Below are 18,833 nucleotides of genomic sequence, written 5' to 3'. Positions count from 1 at the left end.
GCGACCGACTAATGTAGCCAGGATGTCTTCGGACAAAGCATCGATGCGCGCGACAGTGTTGTTGGACACCGGGATCACGGCCAACTTTTTCGCTTCTCTCTCTCCAATCATACATTCCACCATCTCTTTAACATTTTTCCCTCTCCACCACCGCCTCTCCTCCCTATTACGCGGTCAGAATACTACCACAACACGCCGCCTGTCTCCGGCAGAAATGCGCTCATCCACGCACGGGAACAACACCGAGTTGTAATATATACCTCCATAACACCCCGCCACTCTCGGCTCATACCTCCCCAGCAACGAGGCACATCACCCGGTCACAATACCTCCAGAATGTCCCCCGCGTGAAATCCGGGACTTGGTTTTATGGTTCCGAGTGGCGGCGCTCACTCGTTGGCGCTGGGACGCGAGGTCTCCAGCCGTCCCCGCCGTGAGGCACCCGATCTTCAGGTCTGTCAGCCCTCGGAACAGGCCGCGGGTCAATAACTTGTGGGTGGCGGGGTGGAGGCGAGGCAGATCACAGAAAAATAATAAAGACTAGAGTACAGCAAAGATATGTTGATGAGAAGCGTATTTGTACGTCAAACACAAACGTAATCAGGGAGAAAATACGTTCGTGGTAAAATGTAATTGAGAATGCATTTTAGTTTTGGGGGAACGTAATTTTTAGGAGACAGGACTGCACCGCTATTACATTTTTCCTCTCGCGCACCCCCTAGAGGCAGCTCGCGCACCCCTGGGGGTGCGCGCACCCCACTTTGGGAATCCCTGTACTATGGTATCTATATTTATGAGACAAATGTTTTTGTCGCGGCTGTGGACACCGTGGCAAACCTGCGATAACTTGTGACGTAGAGGCGAGATGTCCTTTGGGTCCTGCTGTGTACTAAACACATCAGCTGCACTGATGCTATCTGCTCTGTGGGTGGACGTAAGCAGGGTTGCCAGGTCTGTGTGACAAAACCAGCCCAAAAAACCCAATACCGAAACCAAACCATGTACGCTGCTTTTAAAGTCCAACAGCAATGCTGTCATTGCCAAATGTTTTGTACTATCTGAAGGTGTGGACCAATTTAGTGACTCACACATTTAGCTTTCGCTATCATTCCTGCGTGGACGACATGCATGTTCTGTTTTTACTTCCTGCACAATACTCTCCCATGCTTTTGCATTTCTTCCCATACTTTGCCTTCTTACCGGGTGCAATGTTTCTCCCTGAGATTAGGAGGCGGTGTAGCCTTGTGTGTGCGTACAGCCGTGTGACGTGTCCCATGTCCATGTGTGCAGTGCTGATCTGGAGTCAGTTTGATAGGACAGCAACTCTGCGGACACAATACCGAATGACTCTGTGACATCTCGGCTCTCAGACAAACACACCTGCACAGAGAGACCATGAAGAGTCTGCAGCACAGTGCCCTGTGATAGTCTGTTCAGTTCCATGTTCAGTGATCTGGTCCTCGGTCTCTACAGGACTGTTACTTCCCTTAGCTACCAATGTTGGTGCACAGTGAATAAATCAAGCAGGAATGAATCAAGCACCTTTTTGTTCCCTTTCTGTGTGTGTTTGCCATGTGACCATAAACCATTAGCTCTTCCTTATCCCTTTTTAGACTTGATAACTGCGCCTCTCCCCTTCTCTCCATCCTTACGCCAACACTCTTCATCCTCCTCCTCATCAACCCCCTCAACAAACCCCGCCTCTTCTCCCTCAGGATCGGACTTTTATACAAGGTTTTCCCACAAGCCAAAGATACAGGAAGTGTTTTAAAATGTTTTAATGTCACAGACCCTTAAATAGACTGAAGTGATGCGATTCTCCCAGGGGCCACGCATGGGTTAAGCGGGACATCATAGTGGCCACAGTGAAACCATATAAATATGATAATTTGAGTATGTTAATGAAACCTCCATGTTTTAGCCCAATTAAATGGCTAAATGATGATTATTTCTTCCTGCTGTCTTACCTCTGACCCCAGCAGTTAAGAGCGTGGTGAAGCGCTCTGGTCAAATCAAGCAAGCGGTACTTTTGTAAATTATTTTTTAAAAACATGGACTAAATTAACCATTTTGATTTTGTGAATTTCAACCTTGCTTTAATTAGGGTTAAAGTTAATTATTCATCTTGGAAATTGTAATTTTGAAGACATAATTCTACCAAAATTAAAAGATATTAAATCAACAAAGTCCATCCGGTATCTGTTTTAGTTAGTTTCAGCACGAGCTCAGTTTTACCCTGAACTGAAAAAAACCTCTAAATGAAAACTATAATTCCTAAAAGTCTCCAGTGACTGCAGCAGCAGCATATCGACCCCACACGGGGCCGTGACCTCAGGGACTTCCAGGAGCCATCTCAAGGGTCCTTTGTAGGTCTCCTCCCCCCTTTGTGCCGACGTAGCACAAAGCATTGTCTTATCAGCCATCACAATCTATTTGTGGAGCATTTCTCTGCTGTTGTGGTTCATAAGTCGTGTGTTTATGGGAAAACACTGGCTTTGGCAGTAATTCACCACAACGCACATACCGTACCAAGGATGTAGACACATGGGATACGGGTAAGTAGGACGGCCCTGCCCCTTCTCCTCTCCGTCTGCCTGTCTGTCTGACATGCAGCCTGTTTGCATACGAGGAAACAATGTTCATTCTAGCACCAGAGGAGCTTTCCCAGGCTGTTTATGTGGCCGTTGAAGTTTCAGAGCCCAATAAAACTGCTCACACACACACACACACACACACTAGCTGCTCAGCGTGATAGGTTCCTGGTTTCCTAGGTAACTTCTCCATGAATTACACACTGTACCCACTGGTTTCCACGGGTACTCCGGCCCATAATATGTCAGGTAGTCAAGAGTGCAGAACAAAGGATGTTATCGCACCGAGCAGCAGGCCGGCCGCTGAGCTTGTTTATCACAAACACTTGTTAAATGATGGAGAAGGAAGCGTAGATGATCTGTTATCGGTGGGAAAATACTCGGCGTCCGTTTGCTGAAAACCTGAGAGTCTCTCTGCCTCCAATGCTTGAATCAGCCAACTGTACATTGCAGAGATGTGAGGGGGGGGGGGGGGGTGGGGTGGGGGATGTTATAAATGAGATGAAGACAATAGTCTGAAATAGGATTCAGATTTCTACGGTACTTTGTGAACTCGCTTCTTCTTTCACAGTCTTTAACAAACACGACTGCAGTCTAGTCTAGACTTGCCATTGCACCTTTAAACCCTCCTAATAATTACAAATTACACAAAGAGCAGCCGAAACCAAATCTCCTCCCGGAGTAGGCAGTCGTCCAATGGTGGCAAGACTGTACGAGAACAGTTGCTGCCTGTTCATTCATCCGATGTATTGATCTCGGCATGCCTTTGTGTAAATGGCACCTACTACCGATACATTGAGGCCACTCACGGCTATGGCACCGTATATGTTCAGTCCTTATATGTATCTATGGGCTTCTCTCTAAATCTTTTTTATTTCTTTGTTTTTTCTTCATGCATTATGATCAGTAGGGGAATTCTAATATGTCTCAGCCCTCCCAGGTACAATCGACAATTATTGCTCATGAAAAAACAAAGAACTGGTTGAGTTGAGCCGTGCTGTACCGTGCGGTGGAAATGTGGCACAAGTCTACAGTAGTAGTTGTACAACACCGTGGTTGTGACCGCCGAGTGTATATCAGTCACATGATATGGAGTTAATGGTTAACCGACACGGTAGTCATTAACAGCGAAGTACACCGTGCTGGCCCGTTTGCTTTTTAAACACGCAGACAGCAGAGGAACAAATGAAATGGTGCGTGCAGACTGCAGAAGATTCCCCGTCAGCATGTCGCGTGATGAGGTCGCTCGTGTTCAGTCACTCCCTGCAGGAAGTAAACGGGCCTTTCTGTGAATCTGCATGCTTATTTGTACCACGGTAGAGACTTATCTGAGGAGATGTCTCCAATGAATGAGTTAATGCAAGCTGTTAAATAGGAATTTCCGCGGTGCTATATCCACAGGGATAAAGAGACAATTGTCGTGTATTTCTTTTCCAACATACAGAAAGATTTAAACTCATTTTATATGGAATATTGCCATTTTTAAGCTGCCATCTATCAAAAACCTAGTGTATCTTAAGGTCTATTCATTATAATGTTAAATTAACAGTTCGATTGATAACCCTGTCGTATAAGTTCAGAAGCAGCTGCTCTGGCAGTGTCCTTTAATGCATTATACCTACTTAATTTATTATGCACAACTTGTCATTGTTACAGTTTTTCTGTGTAGCAGTTTCCTCCTGTTTCCAGTCTCTATGTTAAGCTAACAGACTGCTACTCTTTTCTAACTCTTTGCAAGAAAGGGAAGAACCATGTTTCACAAAATGTCAAACGGTTCCTTTTTAACCAGCACATCTCCGGCTGGCTTGGGCCTCGTGTACTGAGTACACACAGTGACTCTACCTAACCCTCGCTGTTGTCGGTGAGTCACAAATAAGGATGCAAGGACAGGATTCTTTGGTCACATAAACTATACTTTTGTGATTGTCGGTGCTGAATGGTTCATTACCTAAAAATAGTGCCGGCTGTCAGCACCCAAACCAAGTGTCATAGCCTACAGTCAACCGCACGAACCAGCATGACACTGTTAGGAGAAGGTGTCAGGGTCAACGCGCACACACACACACACACACACACACACACAGAGAGCAGGGAGCCTCATGCTAAACCCTGGCTCTGATTAGGGCACTTGACTCAGCGGTAAGATGAATCAAGGGTCCTGTGGCTTTTTCTCTGAGATGAATGAGCTGTGTGTGTGTGTGTTTTTGTACACAGGCATGCACATGTGGTCTGATGACACAGCTCAATGGATTGTTGAACAGATACAGTGATCATCACATCCTGCGCTTTCATTTTGGACACACACACAGGAAACGCTTTGGTTGATACTGTGGACAACCACTGACACTGAATGTGATTAAATTAGCCCTGTGTGTGTGTGTGTATGTGTGTGTGTGGCCACGCAGTCATTGCTCCATCCCAGCAACATTCAACAAAAGATGGTAGGATGGATGGATATCGACAGGCTTTTATAGATACTACTTCTTTTCTCGATACTCTTGATTGGTCCGGGACTTTGTCAATACTCTTATCGGTTCAAACTGAAATAAACTTTTCCGAACCAGGAAATGCTTCAGACAAACTATTGTGTTGATGGATGTGTGTTGTTGTTGTTTGGCTTAAGCTCTTCTCTGATGCTCTGAGCTAACCTGAAGCTACCATAAAACACCCATCACTGGCTTCAGCGTTTTGGCAGCGCCCTGTGTTTGTTTTTAATAAACAGGAAGCCGCAGGCTATTAAGGCTGTTGAAATAGTCGTCTCACGATTGGTTATTCCTTTTGAAATATATATTTTAACTGCAGCCTTTTTACTTGTGTATGAGTTGGAGGGAGACTTCAAGAGGAGGGATCCCTCTCCCAGCATGGCCAGAAGTGCAAATGATGTCATGTGTACAGAATGAACAACATAACAGGATTACACCAGAGTCAATCCGCTCAATATACTGAAGCCAGCCCAGCGCATGATAAATGACTGATGATGTCATCCTGAAACATAACATCATCTTTGTTAAAAGAACAGCGTTTCCTCTGTTTCCCCATTTTGGATCAGATGGTGACCGAGGAGATCCGCTTAGTGGACCTTCAGTGTTAAAGACCAGGGGCTGAAACGAGGAGGCTCAGACTCCTAACTGATGGATTCTGATCAAAGTCACCGACGTCTATGAGTAAAGCAGAGAACACAATGTGCACGAGTACAATGTTTAGATGGACGACTGTTTGCATTTGAGTTGGTGGATTACCAAGTAGTGGTTCTTTCGTACGGCGGACGCGGTAAACGGCGTGACTTATTGTCTCTGAACAACTAATACGACTTTGACGCCAACATGTCAACAGAAGACGTGTTGTGTTTAAACAGTCATGTGGTACACACGGGTTGGATACAGTGCTTGGTTTGATCATATCTGGATTAGATTGAATTCTGTCTATTAGCCAATCGTGTGTCTCTCTCTCTCTCTTGCCTAACCAGTCTGTCAAGGTGTGTGTTTGTGAAGCAGAGCAGACAATAGAGGTGATCGGGTTGCTATGAAACCTGACTCGCTAGCCACAAACAGGAGTGCCCAGGTGTGTGTGTAACAGACAGCTAGTGGGAATGGCCTTAATTCAAACCCTTGGTTTTGGGAATGGGTGTCAGTGGATTAGGATTGCCTCAGCAGTTATTTATGTGTAGAAGGACTTAACGTAATATGCGTGCCTAATCGCCGTGACTAAAGGCCGTAATGTCTCTAGAGCGGGTAAACGTTTCCTCATGGGACACAATGCAGAGGATGTCTGCTCCTTTCAGTTCATCTCCGCTGGAACCAATGTGACGAGGCCATTCTGTCCTGCAGAGATGCACGTGATGCTTGATCCAGTCTTGAATGTTATGATGGTGCATGTTAACATGAATTTCTTTCTTTTTTAGTAGTTCTGTTTGTATGATATAGAGTGTGTGTGTGTGTGTGTGTGTGTGTGTGTGCATGTCTCTGCTGCAGCAACAGAGTCTTTATTGTCGTAAGGAGGTCAGGTGATGGAGTCGGTGTCGTCCATGTTTATTATCAACACATGACACACACGTGCACTGTCTCTCTCATGCCCTTCCTTCTCTTCCTGTTAACCAGGGACCGTTCTCTCCACAGTCGGCAAAAAAGCTCGTTATGCATTGACGGACTTGTGACTGGTTTAAGTGTGACCGTCACTGATTTAATGTCTGATTGTAGAGAGCAACTCCTTTTAAAGTGACATATTCCACCTCCTATCCCTGCATGGACAACTTGAACTGTGAACACCATATGTATGTGTGTGTGTGTGTGTGTGTGTGTGGTGTATGTATGTAGTGTATATATATACACTAAATATATATACACTAAATATATATACACTATATATATATACACTAAATATATATACACTAAATATATATACACTAAATGTCAGTATACGAGTACAGCAATGCTTGCTGGATGGCTTGCAGAGATGGGCCCACTGTGGTGTTTATTTATTGCATTTATTGAAATTGAAGAAGGAAGGGGAAATGTTTGCCCTTTTTGCTTGATAAAGACTTTACAACTTTAAATCAAGGGCCCGTCTCGCCTTCTGATTAATCAACTAATTAATTAGTGGACCATTAAATCATTAAAGGTCTTGACCAGAGTGGCATCCATTTTTTCTTTTGAAGATACAGACCAGGAGATGGACCTCCTTCTCTGTTGCTCTCTGCTTTAGTCCAGTTACCGAAGGGGAAACATGGAGCGGACCATTGTTGACATTTTCAGCCAACATCTGGTTTCAGTGTTGAAGTCCGTGTTTCAGGTATTTATTTGCACTTGCAATCCCTTTTCCTTCTGCGTTCCTCGTGGGTTTTAGAAAGTGTTGCTCTTTCTCAATGTTTTCCCCTGCGCTGCGTTTGCTTGCACACCATGAACACAGATTCCTGTTCGATCGCCTCCCGGGTGTTTGACTCGTCCGGCCACTTCAGAAACTGAAAGCGCTAGTCTTTCCAGAGAGATTACGCAAGATGTTCACTTCTGGTCCAGTTCCTTAGCTTTGCATTTGTCCCGATGAAAAGCAAATCTGACCGTGACCTCTTAAACATCTGCACAGCTGTTAGCGAGGTGTAAATCAGTGCACTCAACCATACACAGACTGGGAAACAACAGCTCCAGCTACTACATAAGAGGAAGAAACGCCCATTTAATCACCTCAACTGAACCATTTGAACTGATGTAAACAAACGTAGAGGGAACCTCTTTGACTCCACTGCTGTGCTTTGGGATGCACACACAACCAAAACAGGTACGGTTCAGTTTTACTGCACTGATCCATGTGAACGGAGCCATACATGGAGTCACAGAGTGAAGCCCGTCACTGACTCAGAGCCGACTGTGATCCATGCGACTCACTCTCTGGATTATTTTAATAACGGCAACCATGAATCAGATATCTCCTCTATGGCTTGTATGGCCGGTTTGGTCTGTGTTTGTGTCGTGCTACAGACGTGTCGTAGAAAGAAAAACATGAACATAGATACTGCGAGGCAGAACAAATAGTGGTGTGTGTGTGTGTGGGTGTGGATCTTTTAAAACTGAAGTAATTCAGATGCCAACACTGCTACAAAGACGGGTCATGTTGAGTTCGAGTAACATTTATAGAATAGGCTATCGGCACTTAAGAGCCTTTTCAAAGCAACATGAGACAATTAACAAAGCTTCTGATACATTAAATAGTCCGTGAATGGATTGCAGGAAGGGCTACACAATTAATCAGAATTGTATTGAAATCGCAATAATAAGGAGGCGATTGAGAGCGGTAAAGTGTCTAAATATAATTTTTAATGACGTGTTGTCTGTTCTGCAGACTTGCTTGGTACAGATACCCGCAAACATTACGACATAATCATTGTATTACGTCTTTCAATGAAAATAAGAATCGTGATGTAAAAATGATCGTTCCCTCTAATATGGCAAATCATATCCCGATTGAAACGTCAGTCAAAACAATAGCAATTACAACATTTTTGGGTGGTCAAAAACACTGCAAGCGCAACACTTCCTGCCGGCGCTTTTCACAGCAAAAGCCTTCCAGCAAATAGAACGGTTCATGGCTTTTATTTTTGAACCAGCCACATGAAACGTAGAGGGATAGCAGACGGTTAGAAGTAGAAGCCTGAAGCTGTATTTGTACACTTGAACTGCTGTTTTGTTGGTTTTCCACCCAGGAACAGCAGTGAAGGATGGCGAACAGCTGCCCGTGCTCGTTCAGTTTAAGCATTTATCAAACATCCAACACACAGAATCGAGCTAACAGATAGAAGGGCTTTCTGGGGAATCAGTGATCAGAATCACAGCAATCTCCAGGCTAGAACCAGCGAACCTTCAGCACAGAGTTTGTAGAGCTGGCTGTTCCTCATGAGGGCGGTGCAGTCAACAGTGGATCAGTGCTCCCGGCTGTTTTGCCCGGAGATGGATATTGGAGACTTTCCAGCACAACAACCTTTTTTTAGCAGCAAATCCAAGTCGATTGAAAGCCAGGTGATCTCAGCAATGAAACGTCAAAAAGACGACGAAGACGGAAAAGGTTTGCACACTAGATGATGCAACCATAAACCTATATTTATATTAAAGCATCAAGCTCACTCCAGATAACACACACAGAGGTATGTACTGTGTGTGTGTTTACCTCCCGGTGCTTTGGCCTCTGCTCACAGTTCAGTTAGTTGCAGGTCGACTCTTGTTTTGTCCAACCAACAGTCCGAAAAGTACTTTATGTATTTGCATTGCAGGACAAGCAAAAAAAACAAACATTCCTGTCATGTAATTATATCGTGAACAATTTCTTAATTCATCACGTTGATTCATATTCATCCGATATTGAGATTTAGATGGAGTAGCTGTTTACTCGTATCACTCACCTCGGCTTAATATCAGCTCACCTCAACAAAACATATCGACTGCATCGGCTTGAAATTCCTGTTTTGCATCCATGTAACACGGCAGTGTGGCACTAACAATAACGTTAACAGTTAGTGAGTTTATAGTTTGTGATCCATTGAAATCAGGTTACTTTGCACATTGTAATACTTTAGGGTTTGTTTTTAATCAGATTTAAGTGTTCATCACACACAGATTCTGTTGTGCTGTTCCAGTTTTCTTCCTGCTCTCCTTTGTTTTTCCTACCTCCTCTTTCATAATGCCACTCTGCTCCTCCCTCTCTCTCTCTCTCACACACGCACACACACACACACACACACACACACACACACACACACACACACACACACACACACACACACACACACACACACACACACACACATTGTCTCCTCCCCCCCATCTCATTCCTGGAAGAGCCCTTCTTTCTTTTTCTGCTTGTTTTCGAGGAAGATGAATGCAGATAAACACAGTCAATGTAAACACACACACACACACACACACACACACACACAAAGTTCAGACAGAGCCCCGGGGGTCGTCAGTGATGCCAGTGTTTCAGACAAGTTGACATTTCCCACCCAGTCTCTGCCATGTGTGAGTGTGTGTGTGAGAGAGAGTGTGTGTGTGTGTGTCTGCTCTGGAATGCCACCGTGTGTAATTAGTCTTTTGTCCTAGCAGCGTTTTCTATGCTAATTAACCTGCCTTCTCCCATGGAATGCACACAGGCCGCCTGGCTCTCCGATTGGCTGGGGGAGGGCCCGTCTAGCCTCCTGATTGGTTCTCAGGGTGTACATGGACTGTGTGGGATCTACACACTAGGGCGTCTTAAGCCCCTCTGGGAGCTAAATGACAAATTTATTCTCCCTCCCTGAGATCAGAGCTCATTAACGCAGAGCCGGGGCTTTGTCAGCGAGGAACGCAGCACAAGTAGAGCTGTGACCTATTTTTGGGGTTTGAATCTGGGAAGGAAACACAATTTATTATTGTCCAATCATAGCGGCATGGGTCCAATTAGGCATGTGCCCACATACAAATTGTACAGTGTAATTATGAATAATTGTTTTGGAATGGAGCCCTTTTTATTAAGTAAATACTTGCCCCCATTTGGAATTCATTAATACGTTTTATAAAATAGTGTGCAGGAAACAGCTTTAACATCTGCTGTCCTCTCCAAACCAAACCATGTTGCATTAAATGTTGCAAAAACTAGAACCACAAAAATCTCGGCACCAGCTTTATTTGACGCCGAAAGTTCCATTTGGGACGAAGACGAGGCTCCATGATGTGTTGAGGAGGAAACCAAACCTCACTAACGTAGCAACGCGACCGGAATACACTGGACAGCGACGGTACCATCAGCACGTTAGCACCTGCTGGTCTCACGCTAATACACAAGAGTGCACGGCCTGCTGGATCAGTTCCTGTGCAGCTGCTGCAGCAGCGTGGGCTACTGAGTGCAGGCCAGACTGTAAATCCCAGATTCAGTCCACTCTGCTTAAAACCGTCCTCATCATCTTCATCATCTTCTTCATCCTCCTCCTCCTGCGAGCAGAAAGACCCGGAGCACAGAGATGTTGTCATTTCCCCAGTGAGCCAGTCTGCGCTCAGCTTGCCACAAACTCCAGGATGAGCTCAGACTCTATTACTTATTCATAGACACCGTCACACACACACACACACACACACACACACACACACACACACACACACACACACACACACACACACACACACACACACACACACACACACACACACACTGATTGAACTACACAGTAAGATGAATTTGGCACCAGTGGATGCCGTTTACTCTGCCAGTCCACGTTTTACCTCGTCACCGGTTCACTTTAACATGCTGGGGTCCTTTGTGTTATCTCAGTGGTTATCTTGTCGGCTTGTTTCTGACTGCAGGCGTTCTCTTATTCAGTCAAACGGTCTCCTCCAGAGATCACAGGGGAAATAAGACCCCCCGAGTCAAAAGCTTCAATTCATCTCTCATGGTGGACCTCAATGTACGGCGGCTGCACAAACAGGAAAATATCAGAAGTGAATTGCACATTTGTTTTTGTCGACACACACTGTCCTCGTACACTAAAGCTCAGTGTGGCTGCTTAAAAGCCTCCGTGCTGTCTGTCGTAATGGAAGGAGATGATAACTTAACAAACAGGGAGGTCAGCTGTCTCGTGTTTCCCTTGGTGACCCCTATTTATCTCCGGTACAGGCCCTGGTGTGTGTTGACACACAAACAGAGGGGCACAGAGAGTGTTATGAGCACTAAGGGAATGGCTTATCTCCACCTCTAGACTGTTCTGTCTGTTCTGAGAAGTTCCTGTATTTAAGTTGCCATAAAGCCACTCGTGTACCATATGTGTGTCACAATGCCGACTTAGATTGAGATAAATGTGTTTTCATTCATAAAAGCTGCGAATGAACACCGTCTTTGACGTCATTTCTACAACTTTGTATGAACTCCCGATTGTTTCTGAGAGTTTAATCGTCTCTTGGTGGGCAGCAGGGACGTACAGATCAGAATGCGGGTTTTGGAACTGGAACATCTTAGCGGTACATCATCCTCACATCGATCATAATTTTGGCTCCTTGCTCCTTGTGCATGAATTGAGTCTGCAGATGTATTTTTCATCATTTGTTGTGCTCTACGTCTCATAATGTACGAGAGGTCTGTGTATGATACGTGCACACGGCTCTTACCGCCGAGTCATTGACAGGAGGACACGTGTGTTTTTATTCGTGTGACTAAAAGCAGGCAGACACACTCCTGAGTCATGTTGGAAAGAGAATTTTTTCCATCTGACTTTTTATTCATTCCTTTTTTTTTGAATCTTCTGTTCTTTTCTCTCCTCTCTCTTCTTCAGGACCAGTTTGATAATCTGGACAAACACACTCAGTGGGGGATCGACTTTCTCGAGCGATACTCAAAGTTCGTCAAGGAGAGGCTGGACATAGAGCAAACCTACGCCAAGCAGCTACGGTACACACACACACACACACACACACACACACATTTATATACATGGGCAGATATGCTGACACACACACACACACCCAGGCTTTCACAGCAGCTATGGAGACACTCAGTCCTGAACTAATATTGAATTGTCCTGCCTCATACATCACAGACATTTAAATACATTCAGTGAATAAACCAAATGAAATGACAGACTGGCTCTGCATGAAAACCAGCCTTTTTAAACATCATTTCTATATATTCTTTAATACAGTGGCCTTGAAAGATGCCAGGATCAGACCTCCCAATGTTGCTGGCTTCTGTCCACTGCATCAGATTAGGCGATTATACAGTCAGAAATCAACATGGCACACGACATGTTGGAACTTCTCCGTGTTGTTGGCTCGTTATGATGCGTCCCAAACACAGCTGTGGTTGTCGTACTTTACACAGTACAGGGGCGCTCGCTGTCGCTTCAGACGCCACACGCGCGTCTTTAGTCTGATCTCGGCACAGCGGTTGAGATGGTTTGGATTTTATTTGGGCAGCCTGTCTTCATTTCCAGCATGCACATGGTACTAAGGTTCAAACGCATATTGGACAATACCGGCGCTTAGTAGTGCAACGCATTGACGATGTTGAAATGAAGGCAGTCGCGCTGTGGATCACCAGTGGTGATACGTTTTATTTACTGGTTTTAAATCCAACGTTGCAACACAATAATCCTCATTAAAAACCAGCAGAGTCCCAGTGGTGGATTTCAAAGAGGGGAAAGCCCTTCAGAATATGTAAAACACACACACACACACTCTCTGTAGTGCTTCTGCAGGTCTGAAGAATGATCAAAGATGGAGCTGTGTGTTGACGTGTGCACGTTTTTACAGTACATGTAGTTCAGACAATAAATCGGGCCGAAATGCCCCTTTTTGTTGTTGCAAACGCAAACACACACACACACTTGTAAAAGCCTCTGTTCTCCAGTTAAATCATGAACTCGCTGCTGGACTGTAGTCTGTGTTGTGAGAGCCTGAGGGAACGAACAGGCAGAAGCTTTGATGTTTAAATCTTTGATTCATCTTTAATAAAACACTGAGATCGTGTGTGTGTGTGTGTGTGTGTGAGTGTGTGTGTGCGTGTGCGCCTGACTTACCAGCAGGCTTAAAATATCACAGTATTTTGAACCTCTGTGTCTGCTTCTCTCTCCCATCAGGAACTTGGTGAAGAAATACTGTCCAAAACGCTCTAAAGAGGAGGAGCCGAGGTGAGTGAAAATGGATGATTGTTTCTGTTTTCCAGTCTCTCTGCTTTTACTCGCTCTGTGGCGGCCTGCACACTGGAAGCACTTCCATTCGTTTAGTCTTGACTGCAAAATTCCCAAACAGTTTAAATGGTCATTTCACATCGGAGCACTACATAATAGAACCTGGTACACCCACTCGCCCTCCATCCTCACTGAAACAGCTGTGCCATGTGACCGTTGACTCTTTGACACTTCATGCGCTGCACAAAACACTCAAATGTTTCCTCAAGTCTCACTACAAAAACATTGTAAAGATAGAAAGTAAAACAACTGAGTTTGCATCACAGTGAATGGAAGTAATCCCTGTTTGAAATTATTCATTTTAGGTCACAATTATCACTGATTCTACACAGAAATTCAGGGTCTATACAAATTTCTACTCATTTATGAATCGTATATATTATAACAATGTCATTGTTGTGACAAACACGTTAATCACGTGTGTGTGTGTGTGTGTGTGTGTGTTTTGTGTAGGTTCACAACATGTCTGTCCTTCTACTCTGTAATGAACGAGCTCAACGACTACGCCGGTCAGAGGGAGGTGGTGGCGGAGGAGATGGCTCACAAGGTGTATGGCGAGCTGATGAAGTACAGCCAGGACCTGAAAGCTGAGAGGAAGCACGTGAGTACACTGACGAGCTTCATACTGCACTGCCCTCTGCGTGTTAGTAAGTAAACATGAAGTGACACGCGGGGCTCCCTTTCGGTGTTTTTCAAAGCGCGTCTGTTGATAATTTAGACCGCGTCTCCCGGAGAACCTGTCGCTTCCTGTCGTGAAGCGGATGTCGCTGTCTGGCCTTTTGTATCCTGTGTGTCGCCTCATGTGCATTTATTTTCAGTTTGGCTTCACTCAAGAGGATAAATATTGTTGGATGGGATGTCAACCATCTGTTTTTCACTTCCACCATCTGCTGATGCCATAAGCGCTGAACATTTGAGATCAGTGTGCTTCAGAAGAACAGCACCCTCTTCCTGTAGAGCACATGTGTCAAACTCAAGGCCCGCGGGCCGAATCCGGCCCGCCACGTCATTTTATGTGGCCCGCGAATTCGTCAGCAAAAAAAAAGAAGAATTTATTCATTTATTTTTTGGAAAAATAATTAAAAGTTAGACTTGAAAATAAAAGTATCCTCAAGGTCGAAATTATGAGATAGAAAGTTGAAATTATGAGATAGCATGTTGTCTGTGTACCGACATTAAAACGATCACAACAGGTGGACAGGAGAGGCAACAGCCCGAAAAGAGGTTTTCCAACAATTGATTGAGTTGAAAAAGATCGACAAATAATCCCAAAATGTCCACGAAGAGAAAAATTGATGCAAAGGGAAGAAAATGTAATGAAAGATGGGAAAGTGAATACATGTTTGTGCTTCAAGGAGAAAAACGGGTCTGTCTTCTGTGTTATGAGGCGTGTCGGTGATGAAGGAATACAATTCACGTCGGCATTTTGACACCAAACACGGAGCTAAATTTAGCCTCCAAGAAAAACATCAAGTTGTCCAAGAATTAAAAGGCAGACTGCAATCACAGCAGAATATATTTACACAGCTACAGCCCAGTGCATGCTGAAGGTATGTGAGCAGTGATCCGACCAGATACAGACTTTTACAAATGTCAGTTTGTGAAGAAACACCATCGCAGACCGAGTTCATGAACTAGCAGCAATCTAACAACACAGCAGCTAAGAGACGAGCAGGTACTTGTGTTTCTAATGAACTGTTGATGAAAGCACAGACAACACGGATACATCATCTATCCATGTTCATCAGACCTGACTCTCAGTGAGCAGCTCTTGGATGTAGCTGCCATGTACAGGACGATGACAGGGAGGAACATTAGTGATGCAGAGAGGTGACACAAACAGCTTTGAACAAAGTTAATGTCATAACTTGTGTTTGATATTTGTCTTTGTTATTTTCTTTAATAGTTTGATCTTTGATAGAGTCATGTGGGTTTCTTAACCCTCAATTAAAATGATTTATGTTATAATAACAGAAATGTGTTTAAATATCATTTTTCATTTGTATAACTGCATGTACAATATGTTTACACTTGAATGAACAATAATCAAATGCAGAGAGAGTTATTTAACAATATGTTGGGGAGAAGTTAGTTATACAGTCTTACAGTTACAACCGGCTCTTTGAGGGCGACCGTGATGCTGATGTGGCCCAGAGTGGAGATGAGTTTGACACCCCTGCTGTAGAGCATCAAATGGCCCGTTCAATTTCACTCAGGGACCCAATGTACAGGCTGTTGTTTTCAGTCTTAAAACTATAAAGACTCTGATTTTTATTTGTATTTTGAAAAAGGAGGGGTATTATTGTCTTAATCGCAGCAATAAATTGACCAAATATGTTTTTTTTTAAGCATAAAAGTTCATTCTTGACCTCTGAAATGGGATTTGGTCCAAACAGCCCCGACTGAAGGTCTACTTACCAGCTTTTTTTTTTGGAGATCTGTAAAAAGCTAATAAGTACTTTGATTGCAAGAGTTTCCTAGTGATGTAATGAATAACTAGTGTTCAGTGCAGTTAAGTCTAAATTTGTCATTTTACTGCTTTAGTCACTGGACTCTTGTAAATCTGTGTCTGTGGTCTCAGCACTTCTGTTTCCAGTGGATTGTTATTGTCTACGTAACTGACACAAAGTATTTTAGTTCAGTCATTTCGTGTATATGAATGTGTTTTTATATACTTTATTTCTGTGTGTGTGTGTGTGTGTATGAGCAGCATCTACAGGAGGGCAGGAAGGCCCAGCAGCATTTGGATCAGTGCTGGAAACTGATGGACAACGTAAGTGAGGAGGGAGCGTGTTTAGTGTAAATAATCTCTCTTTAGGGGACAGCCAGCTGTACTCATCTCATACTTGTTTGCACAAAGAATGCAAGAAATGCGAACAAAGGTAACTAGGACAAATGGGACCCCCCCCCCCCTCCTCCTGGCCTGTAGCCCATGAGTTGAGTTCCTTTGCTCCGGCACATGTGATGGAGAGTGTTTCATTGTGTGGTCCGCATGACTCTAATAGTGACTACTTGGTGACTGGACTGTAATATCTCAGCTATTCGCTGTGTTTCCTTCACTACTAATGTGACCCAGATGGGCTGGCAGGAAGTAAACTATCTCTCTCTGCCTGATTCATCTCCCTCTCTCCCGCGTTCAAAGCTCTCATTCACATTTCTTTTAGTTTCATTCCCTGAGGGATGAGTGACTACAAAGAGAGACGGTGCATTGATGAAGAGGTTGTACCGTGTATTCTTCGTGTTTCTTGATATGTCTAACATTATGCCACCTTTCTTTTTCTGTCTGTCTTTTTTTGCCAGAGTAAAAGGAAGTTTGAGAGAGAGTGTAAAGAAGCAGAGAAATCCCAGATTACCTACGACCGGTTAGATAATGACATCAACGCCACCAAATCAGAGGTGGAGAAGGTAGGAAGTTCCCACCTTCCACATTACTGCAATAAATAAGTAGTTTGTCTTTGCCAGCTTCTCCTTTCTTTTACAGTCACTGAAAATACCAGCGTGTTTCCTTTCAGTCTACAGCGAGCACGTGACCCAAATTATCGGATGAGCCGTAGCTAACTTCTTAACAGGGATTAAACGCACTTCTCATCTTTTGACAGTGAAATTTCAGTGATTAAATAACCGAATAACTTTGTCTCATATTTAGTTTTCCTTAAAGTTAGAAGTGTATAATTGATGCCTATGAAATTATACTGTATCTCCCTTTTCCCTCCACACTTACTGTATAATTAGACGAGGTGGATTAAGTTCAAGCTGGAAGGAAAATAAACCTTTCCAAATAGAGGGTAACACACTGCCCACTAAGCCTTGTTTTGAGATGAGGTACTGTCTAAAAACTCTCCTTAACTGAAAGCTATGGAAACTAAAAGGGCACTCGGAGCCCAATGTTAACAAAAGTGAAAGATAATATGTGTGTTCGCCCTGTGATTGGGATGAAATGGGTCTTTCCTGTGCCCACAATGCACCCTGCCACCCAGTTTCATGACGATCAGGCCAGTAGTTTTTCCGTAATCCTGCTGACAAACGGAAACGAAATGCATTTATTCGTACGGTTGGGTTCAGAATATCTAAGTACCGCTATCTGTGCGCTTTCCTCGCGCGGTCGTGTTGGACACACAAGAGGTTGTTGAGGCTTCAGCCGACGCTTCTGTTGTTTGTGTTTTCTGTAATCGTTCAGGCCAAAGCCCAGTTCTACCTGCGCACTCACATGGCTGATGAGAGCAAGAACGAGTACGCCGCTCAGCTGCAGAACTTCAACGCAGAGCAGTGGAAACATTTCAACAACGCCATACCGCACATCTTCAAGGTAAAGCAAGCACGCTGGACTGTAGCTTCACATCAATGGACGTGACTTTATTGGCTTGTAGGGATTTGAAATACAGTCTTAACCAAAATTGGACCACAATTCCTGTCAGTGAACAAAACTAAGTAAATATTCTACAATATGTGACACCGCTCTTTTTCTTACACAACCCGAATAATAGACCGCAGAACTACCTTTTTAAATAAACAGTTTCTTTGCCTTTGTTGCATATTTTCTTGGATATCTAAAGAACAGCAGCAGCACCGAAACACTCACATTTGACCTATTTTTAATGTTTGAAATCAGCTTGTCACTAACACACACACACACACACTATCGCTGCTTAAGTGCCCCGTTAACTGTTTAATGTAGTTTAATGTAATGTCTCATGTAAACCATTACTAATAAACTGACTTGGTGTCAGTGCTGCGCAGGGAAAGGTTCTGCTTACTCTGACTGGCCGTTAACTGCTTTGTTGAAGTGTCGGGACGAGCACTTTGTTCACAGTGTTTATTCCAACTCCTCTGCTCCCCGTTACAGAATTTGCAGGACATGGACGAACGTCGAACGGTGAAGCTCGGAGAGACGTACCGGAGCTTCGCTGAGGCAGAGCGGAGAGTCATTCCTATCGTCTCCAAATGTCTAGAAGGAATGGTTTCTGCTGCCAAAGCTGTCGATATGCGAAGGGTGTGTAGTGCAGTGGAGGACGGATGAAAGAAAGGCGAGAGAAAAATCTCTTTGTCTC

The 18,833-nt window shown here is 44.1% G+C and overlaps 1 protein-coding gene across 3 annotated transcripts in view; it reads left to right on the top strand.

Moving 5' to 3' along the window:
* The window catches only part of fnbp1l (formin binding protein 1-like), a 34,852-nt gene that overhangs the window by 4,680 nt on the left and 11,339 nt on the right, over positions 1-18,833 (top strand). For all 3 annotated transcript variants that reach the window (XM_079267492.1, XM_079267493.1, XM_079267491.1), the window contains exons 2-8: positions 12,373-12,488; positions 13,675-13,725; positions 14,239-14,386; positions 16,496-16,558; positions 17,086-17,190; positions 17,963-18,091; positions 18,629-18,775. In XM_079267492.1, coding sequence (XP_079123618.1) covers positions 12,373-12,488; positions 13,675-13,725; positions 14,239-14,386; positions 16,496-16,558; positions 17,086-17,190; positions 17,963-18,091; positions 18,629-18,775 — 759 coding nt within the window. The remainder of the gene's footprint in view (positions 1-12,372; positions 12,489-13,674; positions 13,726-14,238; positions 14,387-16,495; positions 16,559-17,085; positions 17,191-17,962; positions 18,092-18,628; positions 18,776-18,833) is intronic.

The sequence above is a fragment of the Melanostigma gelatinosum genome (genome assembly GCF_949748355.1).
Source record: "Melanostigma gelatinosum genome assembly, chromosome: 4".
NCBI lineage: Eukaryota > Metazoa > Chordata > Actinopteri > Perciformes > Zoarcidae > Melanostigma > Melanostigma gelatinosum.
The sequence above is the reverse complement of the archived record's forward strand: the minus strand, read 5'-3'. Positions and strand labels throughout refer to the sequence as shown.